The sequence below is a fragment of the Dysidea avara genome, chromosome 13 (assembly GCF_963678975.1).
Source record: "Dysidea avara chromosome 13, odDysAvar1.4, whole genome shotgun sequence".
NCBI classification, from domain to species: domain Eukaryota; kingdom Metazoa; phylum Porifera; class Demospongiae; order Dictyoceratida; family Dysideidae; genus Dysidea; species Dysidea avara.
In genome coordinates, this window is record NC_089284.1 from 11,372,864 (window position 1) to 11,393,242 (window position 20,379).

General features: G+C 37.7%; 2 protein-coding genes across 2 annotated transcripts; one reads left to right on the plus strand and one right to left on the minus strand.

Annotated features, from left to right (window-relative positions):
* Positions 1 to 1,222: 1,222 nt before the first annotated feature.
* Positions 1,223 to 3,212, minus strand: LOC136243418 (sigma non-opioid intracellular receptor 1-like). The gene is made up of 4 exons (XM_066034927.1): positions 2,661 to 3,212; positions 2,410 to 2,613; positions 2,090 to 2,182; positions 1,223 to 1,534 (listed from the first exon to the last, which is right to left on the minus strand). Exons 1-4 carry the CDS (start codon positions 2,812 to 2,814, stop codon positions 1,320 to 1,322), a joined length of 666 nt encoding a protein of 221 aa, XP_065890999.1. The 5' UTR covers positions 2,815 to 3,212; the 3' UTR covers positions 1,223 to 1,319.
* Positions 2,894 to 20,139, plus strand: LOC136243414 (protein O-linked-mannose beta-1,2-N-acetylglucosaminyltransferase 1-like). The gene is made up of 22 exons (XM_066034923.1): positions 2,894 to 3,048; positions 3,326 to 3,450; positions 3,512 to 3,685; positions 10,431 to 10,505; positions 10,815 to 11,106; positions 11,355 to 11,392; positions 11,691 to 11,761; positions 11,806 to 11,837; positions 12,228 to 12,271; positions 13,711 to 13,794; positions 13,863 to 13,904; positions 15,827 to 15,885; positions 15,945 to 16,017; positions 16,263 to 16,441; positions 17,411 to 17,548; positions 17,784 to 17,828; positions 17,899 to 17,962; positions 18,821 to 18,880; positions 18,998 to 19,039; positions 19,285 to 19,355; positions 19,415 to 19,452; positions 19,909 to 20,139. The coding sequence occupies exons 2-22, from the start codon at positions 3,346 to 3,348 to the stop codon at positions 19,941 to 19,943; spliced, it is 1,761 nt and encodes a 586-aa protein (XP_065890995.1). The 5' UTR covers positions 2,894 to 3,048; positions 3,326 to 3,345; the 3' UTR covers positions 19,944 to 20,139.
* Positions 20,140 to 20,379: the final 240 nt, after the last annotated feature.

Genomic DNA, 20,379 nt, shown 5'->3' on the forward strand with positions numbered 1-20,379 from the left:
ATGTGTACCATTTAATGGTTTATATGGGACCGTCCATAAATTTTCAGCATTTTACAAGCATACAGAAAACTTTTATTTTACTCGCACCCTCCCTCCTACCCAAAAGCGTACTATTTAATATCAAGTTCATAATATTGTATGTATTTCCCTCTGATGTCACAATGTAGGCACCTACAGAATGTTGATTACTTGGAGCCTTGAGTACACTACTTGTCTGCTCCCAAAACAATAATTCGGATTTCAGCTGCATCCAGCTTCCACACCTTCAACATTTTAACCAAACACTAGTACTAAAATATTATGAATTATTTCTTTACATTGTGCTGCTAAGACCAACAATTTAAAAAAAAGTGTACAGGGGAATTTACCCTCTTCCCCCTAGCATACTCTTACAAAAACAATGGGTAATCCTAAGTAAAGATTGATGGACATTTGTTTGAGCTAAGTGCACTGCAACTAGTTCCATAAACTTGATTTTTGGAATGTTTAACAGCTGGAATGTTCAAACTAAATTAAGTGTATATTGCTATAGCTGAGCTCCAAGAGAAGTTAATCCATCCCACTGTGCATGGCTTGAGCCTTCTGTGTACACCTTTAGAAAGTCTCATACTGCCAATATCAGACCTTCAGTGCTGGTCACTGTAAAGTGTTAATAATAATAATAACCAAATAGTTTTTATGGTTCATATTTTCTGAACTGCATGTCGAGTGTCAACCAGACTGGTGTCAACTGCATTGCATTTCATTGTCTCCCAGCATGTTACATGTGGTCAAGAGTTCATAATAAATTATGTGACCCAATTTTGGAAAACCATCCTTTTGGGCACATGCAAAATTTGCAGGAAAACAATTGAAAATTTCAGCAATATTTTTTGATCTAATTTTTTACACATTTGGACAAAGCAACTATTAAGCCTTCTTCCTGTGAAATTTCACAACCACAGCTTCTTCCTGCTAGGAGATATGAATGATTTTATCAGACCATGCAGTGATTTCACGATGTGTGGGACAACAATTAACTTACAAATGGGGTGATTTGTTCAGGTGTTAGAATGGTTAAAACTAAGTTTTAAACAATGATACATGGCATTTAAAGATAAGGACCAGGAACACTTGATTTAACTATCAGAAGCTAAAGTCTCTTTATAATATACGAACTCTTGATGTGATGTAATAACCAATACAACAGCATAAGACATGCATGCTCACTTTCGTAAGAATGTTTCAATGAAGACATGTGAGAGTAGTGGCTTACTTTTGTCAACAAATGCAGCCATAAAATGTATTCAGTTATAATTTATACAAGTGAAGAAAAAATTCTAAAATTTTAATTGCATGAGTTCATTCATCAATGCCTTTCCCCATAACACAGTTAGCTTGTACAGGTTATAAACGTCGGTAGTTCCAGTTAGGGTGTCCACTAAACACACTACCAATGTTGGAACTGAGATGCCACGACTATATACCACAACCCAAGTGCCAGCCTTCCAATCCATTCCAACTGTAGTTCCCCACGCTTGAAAGGTTGTATCACCTAATTTAAATCACATAAAACAATAAAATTACCTATAACTTTCATTGAAATCACACTAAAGTGTTCCATAAAACAAACCCAAGAGTGGAGGATATAGGTGAGTTTCTGTGGTTTTGACAGAAACCCCCTTTTAAACTTAGTAGCTTTACTATTGCTGTATTGACAATTTATCATAGCAAAGAACTGTATTTCAGTAGCATGCATGCAACTAACATCTGACATATAGCTGTTAAACACTTACTTTTCACCTCCCACTGATTGCATTGAGATACTCTAATAGAGCAGTCAAGAAACTACTCTAATAGAGCAATCAAAGTTACATCTTGGTCAAAACTATTGCTCTACGATTAGTTTATTTCACATTTAGGAAAGTACTGTAGCTAACTTCTACTAAAACTAGCCTAAAATCCAATCTCAGAGCTTCCAAAATCTCAAAAATTTCTGGAGGCATGCCACCCTACATTCTATCATGTTAACTTTTTTTCGGAAACCCCCTTTTAAAAGTCCACCACTGCCAAAGGGTCAAAATCGAGAAGCCACATGCACTGCACTTACCAGGATATAGGACAATACTTTCAGTGGTTCCTTCTTTCCATTCCCTGAATTCACCACCAACAACTATACTAGATATGTTCAGCCAGTGTCGTCCTATGGGATACATCTACATACAAACACAGTATATTGAAATAAATGCTTGCACTGATTTTGTTGATCAGCACATAGCAGTGGTCTTGTCATCTCAGATTCTACGTCAAGGTTGATCATAAGCACCCATGAAAATGCTTTCTGGTGGGCACTTATAAATCTAAAAATCAATAAGTGCACTTTAGATACGTAGAGTCTGAGTGATGAGACTATCACGCCAGGGAACTGACCTGCATGGCCTGACGTTTGCATGGCTGTGCCCATGAAGTACACATATTCAGTGAGTGATGCGTGCATGAGATAAAATGATGCCATCCATCCACCGGCATTGACAAACAACCATTGTCTATCAGATTTGGGGATGATGTGTGTTTTGTACTTGGCCTCCAAACCTTTAGCTACTTCATCAAAGATCTCAACATGTGTTGCTTTACCTGAAAGGCAACAGTTCATGGAGGTAAGCTATTTAAGATGGGCTTACCTGTAGTGTTAAGCTTAGCGATGGCTTTCTTGGTGATGGCAAAAATCGTCTCTCTATCGAAGAGATATTGCTTGTTCGTTATCCACATATGTACTAGTGCAATGGATATAGTAAGGATGAGTAAATACAAAGCCCAACGAAAGAGCGCCTTCATCTTCAACCGCTCACGTTCACCAGCAACTTAGTGCTTTTTTTGGGCGAGGCTAGAATCTTTTTTGGTTCACGAACTAAATTACGGACTCCGTTTACTGTTTCATTGCGGGGTTTTACCACAGGCTGCCTTGTATGGTATAGTAACTGAGACCTCGCTGAGAATCAGACAGAAATCACATTAACGAGGTGGTTAAAATAGTCATCCGTCAAGCCAGTTCTTAAATTCACTCACAAGGTAATGTGTACAGTATATTTGTTTTAAATGAGTAGTAGTTGAATAATCTCGGCGTTATTCTAAATCAACGCTCAAACGAGAAGGTATTTTATAAACGAACACTTTGTAGCACAGTTAATCGATCGTCTAAGGTCCTTTAGTGTACCGTCTGTAACTTTTGTTTTCCGTTTTAATGTTATAGACAATTGACTGTTGTGCGCATTTAGTCTCGCCCCTCGACCGCAATCTAGCGGTGTGGGGCGAGAATCATTACTATGAATTATGATTTTATCCACAGGCACACGTGAACAGTGAACAATGACTCCAACAAACCAATGGACACTTGCACTAGTTGGGATCCCAACTTTCTTGTTTATATTTATCTGTGAATTGTTTCTGTTTCGACGACAAGTCCCAAAATTGGTAAGCACATGTGAAACACATAGCATATACTTCATCATGATGTGGTTTCTTATTTGTTTAGTTACATTTCCTCTTCAGTTTGTTCTTGGCAGTGTTTTCCATGTTGATGTTCCTGTCATGTTCATCTTCTCTAAGATACATTAAAAACAGGGAATACAATGTTGTCAGCTCAAGTCAGTTGGCACAAACCAACTATTTCATGCTCCTAACTATTTCCCTTAATGGGATTATGTGGGTGAGTAGGTTTTATTCTGAATGATGTCATGTGTAATTTCTAGTAACATTGGTAGGCTTATATTTTTGAGTAGCTATGACGATCAAGAACATTTTTATAACTGGTGTTAGGGCCCTGCAGTATTGCCAAAAACCTTTCTAGATAATAATACCTTGGTATGGACCTTATCAGCATTGACGAAGAGTTGTATATATCACAAGTATAAAGAAAATTAGGAGTTTTAAATTTAGAGTAGGGACAGTGTATAGTGCTGCAATAAAATAAATGACTAAGTGGCTGTAATAGTGTGGGGACTTCATCACTAAAGTTTGTGGCTTTCACGACATGGAACCATTGGATACATGAAGGTGAGTAAAAGACTAGTTTTGAGGTGATCCCCATATGGTGAGTCAGACCTACATGTAACTTCTGACATTGATGCAAAATACGCAGCGTGCATTTATATTGTATGGTATATATGCCTCACTTTCACCATATGCCTTTGCCCCTGTTGGAATACGTGTTATCATAGTGAAACGTCATCTCTCCCAATACCCCTCTGTACAAAGTCCCTGCGCTATTGCTGCCCTTTTATGTTATAACGTCAGTGTGGGTGAGGCCTATTACTAAATATATAGGTATTGCCCTTGAATGGATACACTACTAGAAAATATTGATCACAAATAAATAAGATAATATTTAGGAAGTGCCAAGGCAAAATGTTACATATTTAGCTAACCCTTCTGTAAACACACGGTTTATTTTGATACCTGCAATCTCTACAGGTTGACTTGTTTGTAGTTAGAACACTCTACGGGGTGACTTGTTTGTAGCCCCATATATAGTATGGCACCATTAATAGTTTTAATACCAGGGCTAAAATTGGTATATTGCAATTGCAGATAGTAAATTCACTTTCACCATTCACTTCCTTATGGTAATGAGCACATTAATTAAAAGATTTTTATGTAGGCATGAAGCTCTTCAAACAACTGAGATAATGATGCAAGAACTAATCTATGTTTTCCTTCAAGTTGTGTGATACCTTTAAGATGTATGGCTTCTTAAATGGCTTCCAAGTCTATACACTTTATATAACAAGTACACAAAAATTTGGAAATTTTCAACTAGAGTAGGGACCATAGCACATCGATAATCCCTACTGTGCATTGTAGGGATATAACACTTCTTATTGTTTTACTGTGATTTAATATTGTGCACTACTCCAGCTTGTTTCAGCTCTTTTTATTGATGTGGTATGGTCCCTACTCTAGCTGAAAATTCCAAAAAAAATTTGTGTACTTGTTAACTTTTTAAAATAATTATTATGACTGGTGAACCCACGCATACCGCATCTGAAATGGCGCCGCATGCCTCAGCTATATCAATTATCGTCTGAAAAGTGAAGCATCCATTATGCTTTGTTGTCAGCTATGTTCAACCTGTTACACAGCAGTACGAATCAAGAACTGCTCGAAAAGCACCTCTGCAATCAAAACAGCCACTATGAAAAATACAGACAATTTCTGTTTCGAAGAGAAGCCATCACGTGCTACTGCCAAATCGACACTTTTCACTGTCAGCAAGGATGAATGGGACACAAACTGGTAATTCCATGAAGAATACATTGTGCGTACTGCGGTATGCCAAAAGGCACCTGTCGGGCCGAAGCGATGTCAAACAGTGATAAAATCAAACCCATAGCCTTAGTCGTTATCAAGTTACGCTTGTCTGAAGGCATCAGTCATTTACTCAGTCAGTAGAAAATTCTGTTAAATAAAATATTTTTAAATTCCGTAGCAACTTGTTGAAAGCATTTCAGGTCGATTTGAAAGCTTAGTTTTACCTAACCAATACTGCCTCATTGTCGTCTGGGAAAATTGAGGCTGGTTTTTGGGTGATGTTATTTCGTGAGCCACTCCTACTCCTTTGTGGTCCCTACTATACAGTACTATGGAAACCCTTAACTAGTATCTACCATGATGTCATTATCCATGTACATAGCTGTAATCCAAGTGCCTGAATAGTGGTTATATTCTCTGTGTTGTGTGGCTGTCATGTGTATGTGTGAAAAAGGTTCCAGGTTCGATGCCCGGTTATGCCAATTTGGTGTTGTTTCCTGGAGGAAGAAGCATTACTCACATTGTTCCAGTCTACCCAGCTGTTAGACCTGGTGGCCTGGTGTCATCTGAGGAAGCAGCCCACCCAGCTGTAAAATCAAAGGGTACCTGGTGTTTACTGGGGGAAACAAATTCCCAACTGTTCTTGTCTCACTTAACAGTGTTGGGGTTGTTGTGGAACTTCTAAGTTCCGCTACCCCTCTCGGTGAGATCTGGACAGTCCTCCTGTCGGTTACTAGCCCTGCCCCTGGAGGATTTGCCTGCACAAGGCTCAAGTGCCTGAGTGGTGCACAGCCATCCCAGTGCTGGTTCGCTGGGTGGCAATAGCTGTGTTTCGCATGGCCGCCATAGGCTTTGCTTTTGTGTGTGTGCGTGCGTGCGTGCGTGCGTGCGTGCGTGCGTGCGTGCGTGCGTGCGTGTGTGGAGTTTGTGTGTGTGTGTGGAGTTTGTGTGTGTGTGGAGTTTGTGTGTGTGTGTGTGTGTGTGTGTGTGTGTGTGTGTGTGTGTGTGTGTGTGTGTGTGTGTGTGTGTGTTGTGTGGAGTTTGTGTGTGGAGTTTGTGTGTTCAAACATTTCCCAATGATTAGTTTTTGATTTTACATGCATGCTACAAATGAAACTGGAGCAGTAAAACTTAACTACTGCAATGGTAGATACTGAACAGTGGGCCAACTGGTACTGATTAGTTGGGAAATTAAGTTATCAGCTGAATTTCAGCAATATCAGTAATTGGCAATTATTTAGCCTATCATTGAGCTGTGAGAGGGCTAGACTGAAACTCGCACTACATGTATCCCCATATGTTACCATTATAGATATATCTGATGGTACAAGGAACTTAATGGTGTACCTTTAGTCCTGGTAAATTTCATGGTGAACAGGTTTTAGTAATAAGCATGCATCCTCTGCCTTGCATGCCTTACTGCAACTGTTAATCAATACACCTTCTGTCTTTCAAATGTACTTTATGGAAAACTTGACGAGCTTACTTCACTCAGAGCTTCAACTGTGAATCATCATGCATGTTAGTTGGTAGTGATGTACTGATAAGAGATTTTACTGACTATCCAACATTGTAATTCACACAATGGCTGATACTTGTAACTGTTCCAATGTTATGCATTCTTGTAAAATTACCATTTCTAAACTTCATTTTTGTCTTATAATTATGAAAACAATAACATCAGGGTCAGTAAATTCAGGAGATTGCAAGCGCCAAAGAGTCAAAACAAGAGTCAAACTTTTGTGCCTTGCAGCATTTATGAGCTCCTGGTAAAATGTGCTGGACTTGTTATTAGACGCTATTTACTTGATTGTCTACCATTGTGTCAAGCTACTTTTCTTTTCAAGGCTATTTCAAAACACTTCTACCGATGTTGCATGATAAGTTGTGTTAAATGGAACAATTGCCAAAAAAAAAGAAGTAAATCGATTCTACATGTAGCTTATTCACTACTGCCTGCCCATCCAAAATCAACAGTCATATTTGAATTGTGGTTTACCTTTGCTTTAACACTTATAATATCACATAGCGATTTGTGAAATGCTATGATTTACACAAGATACGAAGTTGTGGTCAACCACAGTAATGTCCATTGTTCTGGTACGCATATATACCTCAAAGCATATGAAATCAGTTCTAAGCAGTGTTTACAGAAGCAATGTGTTTCAGTCATATTGGGTAAAACCAGAAGCCATAGAGTGTCAATTATTAAGTTGGCTATTACGTACGTCACTACTGTGGATGGGTTGTCATTTTGAAAAATGAAGGTTAACCTATTAAACATAGTTACAGGGTATCTGAGGAATCAAAACCTGGGGATATGCATTATTAAAAAATCACTAAATCTTGGCACGCCTCCAAGTTGGTCTGGCTCAACTGACTGTTTTTTGATCCATAGGAGTTTATGTCATGTCTCAACTGGATAACAACGACTTCAACAGTGTCTCAACCCTTCTGACTATAGCACAGGCCTCCTCAATTGACCTGCCATCAACTACAATGACACAGCTAGTAATCAAGATGACTCAGCAAAAGATTGTACTGAGACTGAACCATGTAATTCATCATTGCTGGAATTGCCAATCAACTGAGGAGTGACCCAGGAAGGGCTGAGTTGACAGGCAAGGCTTTAACTTCTCCTCAGGATTTGCTACCACCGGTTATCACCACCAGTTGCAATATACATTGCAGGCTCCTCCTAGCCCATTTTCCTTTCTGATAAGTGGGAAACTGACTGTGGCTTTGTTACAGTGCTAGAGGCTTGAGTTGGGGTATGTAGTGTAGTTCACCCAGTCCACCTTACAGATACTGTACATGTAAACTAGAAAGTGGCTGGCACAAGACAGCTCATCTCATAACGCATAGTGATGTGAACCAAGATCTTGGCAATATCTGGCGTAAGTGCTCATAAGTGGTTTCAGTCCTGAGCCCATCAGCGCCTCTCCTGCTGCTCACGTCATGAAGGCTGTCTGAAGCCTTCGAGTTTCCTTTTTACACACTCAAACACCGCCATGGTATTTGACTTGAGAACAAGTAGCTATGAAAATAGTATGCCCATTTGTGAATCTATTTATTAGGTCACACTAGACAAACCAACAAAATTCTACACAGCACTGTGTCACTGGTGAGATGTAAACATCTCACATTGAAGAACCAACGGTGTCTGCTCTTCGTGGTCTTCATTATTGACAAGCATACACTCAAACGACACCTGAATCCTCTCTAATCCAACGAAAGTTGTCATTCACCAACACCTTTGTATAGAAAACATCCTTTGCAATTCGACACCTCTGTAATCTAATAGCAGCATTAAAAACAAACACAGAATGGTCTGGGATTTTTTTCTGCATTCAACATAGTTTTAGAAAGAGTTCACAATAAAAAATAGTGATGGAGAGTGTCTAACTGCCAATGCATCCTGTGCAAAATTACTGCATAATATTCTTTGAACAAATTAACACTTTTACTGACCCCTTACTATCTTTTATTATGAACTCTAACATGTTTCTCACTCCCTGCTACACAGGCTCTCACTTTTCAGTAGCCTTCTTTGTGGGTCCCTAGTGAGATAGTGACTAACAATGTAATTTTAAGCTTTTGACTGGTTAATAATTATCCCATTAACGGCTGTATCCACCATACGGCAACATGGCATCACAAATCATGCAGGGATTGAAATCTAGCTTCGCTACAAACTGTTTAGAGTTGAAATCTATTGTACTACCAAGAAGACATCAATGGAGATGTGGGGAGACAATGCTTGAGTGTTTTATCCCAGATGTAGCATGGTGCACATGAGTAGATATATACATGCGCAATGCCGGAAATGGACGGAGAAACCAACTGTGAAATGGATCGCACTGTATGTAAACTATATTAGTTCTATGGAGTGTAAGGCTCCTTTGCAGACAGTTTGTTGGGATTCCATTGTTTGTTCGGGCTGTTTTTTTTTTTTTTGCCAAAGTTTAGACTTTGCCGAGTAATAACTTCGTGGCGGTTAGTATTATGTAAACAAAAACACCACAGTCGAGTTCCTTCTTTCGTAGCGAGTATTTAGATGTATGGTTACTAAGTAAGTAGTTCTGTATAGTAAGGTTAATATGACACAATTCACCAATTTGGCCAGTAGTCGCCACCGTATGAGAATAGCTGTGATGGATTCACGTTGCTTGATTGATTGATTGATCAATTGCTTGAATGTACAGTAGTTTCATCAGTCTTGTCCCCAGCTGCCCACATGTGCGGGCCGATTGAGCATGTGGGCGGCTGGGGATGTCTTAAGGGATAAAGGTTATCATCATGTTGACCAAACATTTCAACCAATAGCCCACCTACAATAGTTATTTTGGTTTTAAACAACTAAGCCATCTAAGTGCTAACAGTACAGACCATCTAAATCAATGTTGTACCAAGATTCCTACTTTTTAGCAAAACTGATATCTGATATTTTTTTACCAATAGTTAACCAATACCCAATTGTAGGTTACACTTGTGCATACTTCAATGAAACAGTTTGTGAAGCCAATGGTATGAGGTTGTACGTACCTCAACTCAAAGCTGTTAATCAGACAAGTGGGCTAGGGATCCAACCATCACTGTTTATTATAGGGTTGGCTTTGTAGTTACCACAAATATGAACAAACTACCTCCTAAGTACATGCTAGAGCTTTTGACACTAACTGTTCAGTTGTAACTGCCCACCTTGATTATAGTACTGATTAGTATGTAACATTTGTACGGTATTTGTATGTCATGCTCATATAAATTTAATGTACATACAATGTCTGCTCAAGTTAAATAAGTGTATACATATTTTGGCTTAGTGATATGGTTGCAGTTGAGAATATGTACATTGTATAAACTGTCAGTACTGAATAAGTCATCACTATCCTTGCAAGCAAACATGCAGTAAGGCTAGATTGCTATAAAGTAGACTTGCCCCTTTAATGATATGCATCCATATTAGAGTAGCATGAAATGATACTCATATATAAAGCTGATATGTGGTATTGTCAGTGAATCCAGTGAATGTTAAGATGCATTTTTAACTCAGCCAGTCTGTGTTTTGTACACTATTATCAGTCAGTTCTTATTGTCACTGTTTGTAAAATACTCTTGTGTGTTTGTTGTTTTTCTTTCTGCAGTTTTTACTCCTTATATTTTACATTGCTCGAATTGTAATGCCATCGTCACATATAACGTTAAAGAAATATCAATCAGTAAGTGATTTGTGTACGTGAATGTGTTCTATAAGCAAACACTATCGTTCTATTTTTAAGGGAACATCCCTCATTTGTTAAGTGCCATAACTTCAATGTATGTGCCTGTATGATAGACTAAAGGGCGTCTAGCATATCCAGGGGTCCATTGTAATCTAATAGTAGCTTTTGTGAAGTGTTAAAGTAATAAGTTATAGTTGTAACATACCCATGAGGTTTTCTGATTTGTAACACTGGCGGCAGCCTTTGATCTACCTGCACACCATACTACAACCTACGCATAATATTATATGCTCTCATATTTTCCAGTGGCTGCTAAGACTCATCTTCATTGTACTGGTAGTCAATGCTGCTGGTGTAAATGTGTTTGGAGTGTTAGCCGTTGACTTCAGTGCTGTTGTTGTTGTCTCTGAAAATGTGTCTCTTCGCTCGTTGCAAGCATCTCTGGAAGTCAACACTACCATGATCCCTTCAGTGACAGCTCCCTACATGGAGACTAATGTTACAGTAACCACGATCACAGTGAAGGTACTCTCTCCACTGGAGCAGAAAAGAAACGACTTTTGTTCACAATTTCCTCAATACACAGCACTTTGTACAGGTACTATGCTTGGTGGTTTTGTGATTGCACAAATATTCCAAGATGCAAACATATTATTTTGATTAAAGGATTGACCAACTTTGTAAAATTTGGAAAGTATATTTTTGTGTGAATATGTGACTAAGATGCAGTGTAGTGACGTTTTAATTTCATCGTAATCTTGTGCAATATGAGTGTGTGCATGCATTCAAATACAGACTTAAGTGTATAGTATTCATATCATGCATTACTTAGTCCTCTTGTTATAGATGAGAACCCAGCAGAATTTTATGTGGAAACAAAACCGGTCAGTGTTTTTCACATACATTCAAGTACCAACTAAACTATGTTTTACTGTACCTGCCTTATCACATAACATGTATGCCTTCAGTCTATGACAGTGATAGAAACACATTGTCCATTACTTACATACGTACAGTATTCCATGTGTTTGCATTCATGTATTATGAGTGTGTGTAGTACAGCAAAAATTGCTACATGTAGAGCTACAATGCAATGAATGCATGTATTGTTAAAATATGAAAACAGTTTCAACATATATTTAGAGTTTCAACATATATTTAGCTCTTCTGTTATCCATTTAGTTTCCTGGAAACAATATTCCAAATGTTCCGGTAGCATTGGTGGCCACAAATAGAACAACCAGGATACACAGGTATTAACTGTCTAGTGTATACTCTGTTCTATTAACTGTTACAGGAGTCTTTATCATTTACTACAAGCTGATGGAGGTAAGAAATTGTGAACATGTACACATTGCACTGATTGCAGTATAATGGTGTATCATGTGATGCTACTCTATTGTTGACACAACAAACAAAGGTTGAATACATTGTCAGACAACAGCAGACTGTGTACTGTGTTTACTAGACTCTGTAGCCATCCTCAGTATTGGGTGTGCTGTGTTCTTAAATTTGTAGCATAAAAGTTTCCCCTTAGCTATTACCATTTGAAGATGTGTTCTGACAGCTTTAAGTTAGTGGTAGGTCCACTGTGAGAGACACAGTTTAGAGTTATTTATAATTTCAATCGACAAGTGGATATACGTAGTATAAGTGTGGTCAATACACTGTGAAGATACGTAATGTGTTTGTATATTTACTGTTTATCTTTGTGCATAGCTAACAAATCTCTCATTACTGTGTTTCTGGATGGAATGTTCCCTGTAAGTGTACGGTATAATCTCTGTGTGTGTGTGTGTTTGTGTGTGTGTGTTTGTGTGTTGTGATGCAGCATAGCTAGAGCACTGTTCTGGTAATTGAAAGTAGGGCTGTAACAAATATTTGATTTGTTCAGATATTTTATAGCTGTAACATGGGCACGAGTGATTTGCCTGATATGTATGCCCAAAGCCCAAGGGCTGTGGTCATGCATATTAGGCAAATCATGAGTGCCCATGTTGCAGCTAATATGTAACATTTCCATCCAGGCTGATAGCCTTGATTCCAGTATGAGTGTAACCACTGGATTCGTTTTATCTGCATGCCTGAAAGATTCGATTATGGTTAGGCAGCAAGTAACGTTGTAGCTACGATTGTTACAATAAACGGATGAGTCCTATGGATATCACGGAAAAGTCAAGTAGGGCAAATTTCGGGGAATTTACAAGTGTTATAATGCTTTCGTGTTGTTTAAAGGCTAATCACAATATATACTAAAGGGGTAAGCTTTGTTATAGGGTGGTTAACTCGTGTCGTCCATAAAGTGGGCGTTTCCGCATTCAAAAACATGCCGAAATGCTTGTGAATGCACTGTAAGACTAGTTCTCACCTTTAAGTAACATTTCCCAACTTGTAGAGCGGCAAGGATACTGAAACGCCTTCATTTTAGTGCTTCTAGTGGCAACACTTCAATTTGTGGTGAGCATTAATTTATCCTCACAATTGATTTCAGTCTGAGCTTGTATAAAACAACAGAAGGCGGTACCACTACCTCATCCACATCAAGGCCATGCTTGCTTTGATGAAAGTGGCTTGCTCTTTTAGAAGTGCCAACCACTTTCCCGGGATACATTTCAATGTACACCGGTGTACATTTAGATGTCTCCCTGTAAAAAGGTATACATGGCAAATGTATCCTCTGGAATTCCTTTGATCTGAGGTGTGAAAGTGTTATGTTAAGATTCTATCTGGATCCTGAATTTACTATTCGGATATTCGCTTGCTAGTAAATTACAAGTGTTTACAGTTGAAATGGTGTTGGTTGTATATTTCTACAAGATGGACTGTTCTGCCATGTAAAATTGATTATATATAGACAACCACCATTAATTTTGCACTTTGCGTGTGTTTGTATGTATGTCTTCGATGGTATCTGTATAGTGGACAAGTGTGTTATCTGTGAATCATCAGATCCTTATTTGGTATGAATTTCTCCTGCTTGGAATATTGTACGTATATACAGTACGCGCAACATTTTGAGCAGGGTTGCTTTGCTTGTAACATGCACGCACAGCTTTTTAGAATGTAGGAATCCAAGTTTGACAGTGGAATGACCATAAAAGGCTTTCTGCACGTGCGTAACTCTGCGTGTTGTGTGTATGTATGTGAGCATTTGTGAGCTGGCGCATGAGATTAGATATTATATTGGTTGTGTGTGCTATAGATGCAAGTTGCAGTTGCTAAATTATTTGGCGTCAATGCAGTGTGTAATCCAGTGAAATCAACAGGAATGTATCGGATCACTGAGGTACGTAAAGCACATACAGTCACACTATTGGTTACTCAAATACTTGTGTGTATGCTCTATACACACAGCATTACAAGTACACATTATCAACAATGTTTAACCTGTATCCGGTGAGTAGCTATGTAGTGTTGTTATTGTTGTATGTGTAGAGAATCACTATTGTTACTTTCTATTAAGAACAGCCTGTCATTGTTAGACCCAATGGATAACGTGGCGGTTACCTGTCAATTTCCAGTATAAAGAACAGTTTTAAAATTTACTTTTTGAAAAAATTTGGAGAGCTATGCTAAAGCAAACAACACCATGTTTTAATCCAGTTCTTCCTCTATCTACATGTACGACTATCGAATATTTACAGCGACGCTATAGAACTGATTATAAAAGCATGCAAAAATATTTTCTGTGTCAGTTTTCACAAGGATTGCTGCACATTGAAGCCAAGTAAATTGTGGAATCTGTTATTTAGTAGCATAAGCAGGACACGACAAACATGATTTCAGGCTGAAATATAACTATGCGATTCAGAAAGTTTTTTGGCCACCGTGAAAGGACCTACAGCGCCCACTGTAACATTGACAAGCAGTACAAACCTCCTTTTTGTCAGCATGTGGCCCTGCTACAAATACCACTCACGTATTTTACATTAATACAGAGGTCTCCCTCACTAGTATACAGGAAAAAATTAACACAGAAAGTTATACCAACACTTACCATACTAAAGCCATAAATGCTGTACTGTATGTCGCCAAAGTTTCGCATAAAGCACCTGAATTAATTCCCTTGAACAAAGGCTCTAAACTACTGTACTCTACTTACTTTAGTGATGTCTTCTTTAGCCATTGACACAACGGCCATTTTAATTGTTGTGTTGTGAACACTATTCGCATGATGCAATAAGTGAATATTTGTGGCAGGATGTATGGCTTCATTTGCAATGGCTTTGTTTGTCATCTGTGACTTCCAGGTTCCCAAGTCTATACATGTAACATGTTGGGTCTGTCATTTTGACTTATTATGGGATTGTGGTGGGTGACTGAATGCTGAAATATGTAATACATACACTGAACATATAGTATGTACTGTACAACCTGTTATTGTGGGCACTAACACCCACTTGTTTTGTTAGGCTCCTTTTGTGATGTGAAAATTTGGGAAGCAATAAAACCCGGAATACGGAATAACGGAACAGCGGAATAAGCGAAAATTACATTCTTAATATTTTACTACTATATATACAGTCTATAGCATTTATACAATACTCACCTCGTAGCAATTCCACAGAGAATCACTAAGGCGATCCTCAGGGCAATCTTTAAATAGAACTAGCACAAAACTAACCACTCTAGAATAATCTAACTAAGCTAAAATACTTTCTAATACACTTTACTACAAAATCGCTACAACACTATAAGTTCTTTCTGCTACAGCTACTTATACCAGCCATCACACACGAGCAACTGCCCGAATTTATTAGTGACAGCATTCCATCCTAAGAAATCTTCTCTGAAATAATCTACTTTGGCTTAGAACCTGTTAGTTATCCATCGCCAAACAAGCTTAATGTAAATTCAAAAGGTTAAGTGCTGTATTTAGCTGACATCACTTTGTGCAGCTTGATTCTAATACATTCGGGCAGTTACTCGTGTGTGATGGCTGGTATAAGTAGCTGTAGCAGAAAGAACTTATAGTGTTGTAGCGATTTTGTAGTAAAGTGTATTAGAAAGTATTTTAGCTTAGTTGGATTATTCTAGAGTGGTTAGTTTTGTGCTAGTTCTATTTAAAGATCGCCCTGAGGATCGCCTTAGTGATTCTCTGGAATTGCTACGAGGTGAGTATCGTATAAATGCTATAGACTGTATATATAGTAGTAAAATATTAAGAATGTAATTTTCGCTTATTCCGCTGTTCCGTTATTCCGTATTCCGGGTTTTATTGCTTCCCTGAAAATTTGGGCACTTTGGTTGTCCATGTTACATATAAGTATATTCCATTGTATTGCCTTTTACATGCCTGTTATTACATATGTATGTAGGATGCTCCATACATTATAATACTGGAAGATGATTTGGAAGTGTCTCCAGATTTCTTTAGGTGAGTGTACAATTATTAATTGTGAATGACTGGTATAATGGTACGTATGTTGCTGATAGCTTTTTCAGTCAAACAGTTTATTTGATGGAGGAAGATGACTCGATTTTTTGTATTTCTGCATGGAATGACTTTGTAAGTTTGGTCTAAGATATGATATATATGTATATATGTGTCAGTGTAGTCGTACGGTATGTGAAATGCTGTTTAGGCAAATATTATAGCTAGAAATTTTCAAGGCCCAAATGTTACATTTTATTTTGGTGGTGTATTTTTTGAGGATAAAGATCAGGTAGTGTCGAGTGTGCTGTTTACGAATTTATTTTAAATTGGTGTCTCAAGCTATCAGGAAAGTTTTAATGATTTGTTTTTGTTGGTAGGGCTACAAGCACTCGTCACAAGACACCAGTGCAGTGTTCAGGATTGATGGCATGCCTGGCCTTGGCTGGCTGCTCAGTAGGTCTTTGTACAAAAAGGAGCTGGAGGCTAAATGGCCCAATGAGTCTGAGCCTCTCACATGGGATGGGTGGATAAGGGAAGACCCCCAATTGCAAGGAAGGTGAGTAACGTACATGTTGTTGTTATGTGCAAATTATGTTAACAAACTCTGTCAAGTAAGGATTCAATTGAAACCCTAGGGGTGAAGATTTTAGTCCCTACAGGTCCGTTTAGCTTCATGTCTGGGTTTTATTTAGAGGGAGTGTACCTTGTCCCTGACAGACTCTCTCTCCCCTTAAATTTTATGCAATGCTTTTAAATTTTAGCGATAACTTAAATGAAAGTGCATCAGAATGCGTCAGGATCAGTAATAACCTGAGACTACTTCTAGTCATTCTCAGGAACCTGAGAATGTACCAGAAGCCATCTGAGAGAGTCTAATATGTGAAAATTTCTTGGGGTGCATGTCATTCTCAGGTACCAGTATTCGGTGTAATTCACAGAATCTCAGTTATCCAAACCCCTTGGGACCTGGGGTAGTCCATAAATCTGAAAAGTCCATATCTCTGAAAGTTAAATGATCTTAAAATTTCCATTGTTTATGTACATACATATACTCTGTAACTGTCTGTACAGTTTTGTATCAGAATTTTCAGTTAATCAAATGACCACATGCAGTGATTGCTCTATAGGGTGTTTTATATTATTACGTTCAAATAGCCCATTTTCAGTATGGCAAAAATATGCAATGCACTTTAGACTTCTTGTATGGCTTACGTAATGTTGACCACGAAAGCATAAACTCCAGTATATTATGACATCGTTTTTGATTAGCTGTTAATCAAAAAGTGATGATGTCATCATTAAAGTGACATCATAGCTTACATTGTACTATTGTGTTCCCCCATGGAATCTATAAACTTAATTTGCATACCTTGGTTGCTGATTGAGAATGGGCTATTCCTGTTATATAACATGATCATAAATTTGTTGTCATTGGTTAGATAATTGATGTATTATACTCCCACCTTTGTATATCTTATGCATTAATGGTTTTGTCAGGTAACTTGCTCCTTGTTTATTCTTGTAGGGAGTGTCTTATTCCTGAAGTGTCCAGGACATACCATTTTGATACTGGCATGCACATCGACTCCTACCAGCAGAGGAAACATTTCAACACACGCAGCCAAGCTCATGAGCGTTTCATACAGCTTCGCAACTTGGATAGGTTAGCATCTTACCTTATTGGTACTACAAAACCTGTCCAAACAGGTCACTGTATAGTAAGGTCACCTGTCTATACTGGCCATTGTAATAATCCCCAAATGTGTCATCAGTATACAAAATGACCTGTCTAATACATCTACCTGCTTTCAAGAAATGTTGCCCCAGAGGAGTATATACTAGAATAGACAGGTTTCACTGTACAGACAGATCATAATATGTTGTTGTTTATTCTTTAGTCTTAAAAGAGAACCTTATGAACAAGTTATCCATAGTCTGCTAAGGTGAGTATTCTGTTTATAGCTGTGTATATTTTCACACTGTAGCTTTTAATTTTGTTTTATAATTCTGTAGACAAGCCATTCCTATTAGACGAAATATCAGCCGGTGTGATTATGGTCTTGTTCCTCGTGACCAGGTGAGTACTGTGTCCTTCTGTCTTTGCAATTGTATGTTTGCATGCATTCATATGGTAGTACTAGCAATTGACAGCTACAGGGTATGTATATTTGTATTGTCGCCAGCACTGCTCAAGTGCTTATTTCAGGAGTACGTTAAACACATGTTAACCACTTGCAATCTATATGAGTCTCTTTAGTCAAATTGCAGTATACCATACTCTCTCCTCCTTATTTATTTTGTGCCATAGTTTATCTTGTGCCATACTTTACTTACATAATTGTGTAACCGTCTTAGCAAAAACCTGTGAGTTGTTTTGGAATTATAGCGCTAGACAGTAGAAAGAGCAAGATAATCGATTTATACAGTGACTATACTGAAAATAAACTACAGGCACTTACATCTGTAGCCATAACTTCCATTTGTATTAGACTACAACATTGCAATTTGGCTTAAAATAGTGTTCACAATTAATTTAGCAAATCAGCCAAGGTATAGTGTTAGCCCTGTAGTCACTTACACATATGGGTATGAAGGCAGTTTAGTTGAAGAAATGACGATGATCTTGTTTACGTTTACTGCATCGTATACAAATGCATGTGACACGCATACCGTTGGGGCTACAGAAGTGAAACAAAGATTTTTGAACTGCCAAATGGGTTGGTATATAGTTTTCATTGATTTGAGTCTTCCTTCTCCAAGTAATTTCCTGATAAAAACTTGTGTATTTTTTCTTTGTAGCATGCGTAGTTTTATGATTTTTTCAAAAGATTTTGTTTTTCTCAATACACATGCTTATGCGAATAAGTCGGGTTTTTGCTAAGACGGTCACATATAATGAGTCTGTTTGGAGTTCATGTGTGCTAACTTCTGTTAGGGAAAAATTTATGTACTGTTCTTGGACGATGATGAAAAGTACCACTGGACATTTACCAGGGTGAGGAATTAATTTGTATAGTTTACTATATATCAACATAAATTTTCACTTTTAATACTTGTGTATACTCCAATTTCATTTACCTGAGCTGTATATATTATTTAAATTTTCTTGCAGTGCTTCAACTTATGGGAGTACGATGTGAGAGCAGGACATCAGGTTTGTCTCCCTAGTGATTATTGTTAAGCAACTTGAAGCCAGCAGTTATTTATACCATTGAAAAGTTGTGGCATGGTTGAATTAAATTCCTCTACATAAATTTTCTTCTAAATTTCTTTGCATTTCAGTGTTTTTGTTTGTTGACTGTTCATTTAGAAATTATTATGTAGCATTAAATGTTTTACATACACATTTGTGGTTTAAATAACTGTTTGTGTTCAATAGTACTTTCATCAATCTTGCAGGACTTATGGCGGTTGACAATAAAGCAGAACCAATATCTAGTGATGAGGTGTCCGGTGTCCCCTTACTGCAGGTATGCGTACACTGTCATGTAGTAACCTTACTAGTAACATGTGACTTCTATTTGGATAGCTACAAACCTGATGATTTAATCCCAATGAAATTTTCAAGTAAGCATATATTTGATACAGGGGATAGGATAAGCCCACGTGAAACTGTTTGCAATGCACTTAAGTGATGCTTGAAAATGTATCATGTGAGCTAATGTTTACTGTTCAAAATATTGACGAAAAGGTTTGATATACAATGAAATTCTACTGTGTTTGTAAATCACAATGATGTGAATTTTGTGAAGAAAATTAAAACCGTTATGAAGAAGTCAGTGTTCTGAAATGATGACATGTGGCATGCAGTCACAAATTCACCAGTAACGTGGTCACTTTGTATGTATCAAACAACCACAAATAATCGTCTGTGCTGGATATATCCCTATAGAAGAATCACTTTCTTCAGAATATATCTTAGTAGTGCTAGGGACCTTACATAATTCCATTACCAGTTCACGTGGGCTTGTCCTACCCCCTCCCCTGCACCAGTACATGTCCATTAATTTTAATATGTTTCAGCTACAAGATTACGCAGACCACTGAGGCTAGGATGAGAATTGTAACACTGAATTTAATTTCACTTAGTTATTTTATTTCTATGCAGCCTTTTTTTATCAAAATTTGTATACTGTATGTGATGATGATGTTTATTTGTTGTAATACAGTGTTCTTTGTGCAATGAAATGTACCTTGTGTTTCATTGTACACATATGTATGAAAAATAGTACTTCAGTAAGTACAGTTATCACATGATTGTAATAGATTTTTGGCGCTACATAAAATTACCAGTCTGCAGCAATTTTTTACATAAAGATGCAAAGTAGTCATTTTTCATTGTAAATTTAGTCAGAGGTGTACAAGTATTGGTACTGACATGATGATGTCGGATGTTGGTAAAAAGTTGATTTATTAGTGATATTTCACTTAAGTACCATAACGTTATGTTGACTTTTGCAGAAATCATGAACCTTGAATTAAAGTACAGATGTT

Excerpts from the sequence above, each read along its gene's own strand:
- LOC136243418 (XM_066034927.1), bottom strand. The coding sequence starts at position 2,814 with ATGAAGGCGCTCTTTCGTTGGGCTTTGTATTTACTCATCCTTACTATA. Across the intron at positions 2,614-2,660 it reads CGCTAAGCTTAACACTACAG|GTAAAGCAACACATGTTGAG; the intron begins GTAAGCCCATCT and ends GTTGCCTTTCAG. Across the intron at positions 2,183-2,409 it reads GCAAACGTCAGGCCATGCAG|GACGACACTGGCTGAACATA; the intron begins GTCAGTTCCCTG and ends TGTATCCCATAG.
- LOC136243414 (XM_066034923.1), top strand. The coding sequence starts at position 3,346 with ATGACTCCAACAAACCAATGGACACTTGCACTAGTTGGGATCCCAACT. Across the intron at positions 10,506-10,814 it reads CGTTAAAGAAATATCAATCA|TGGCTGCTAAGACTCATCTT; the intron begins GTAAGTGATTTG and ends CATATTTTCCAG. Across the intron at positions 16,018-16,262 it reads TTTCTGCATGGAATGACTTT|GGCTACAAGCACTCGTCACA; the intron begins GTAAGTTTGGTC and ends TTTTGTTGGTAG.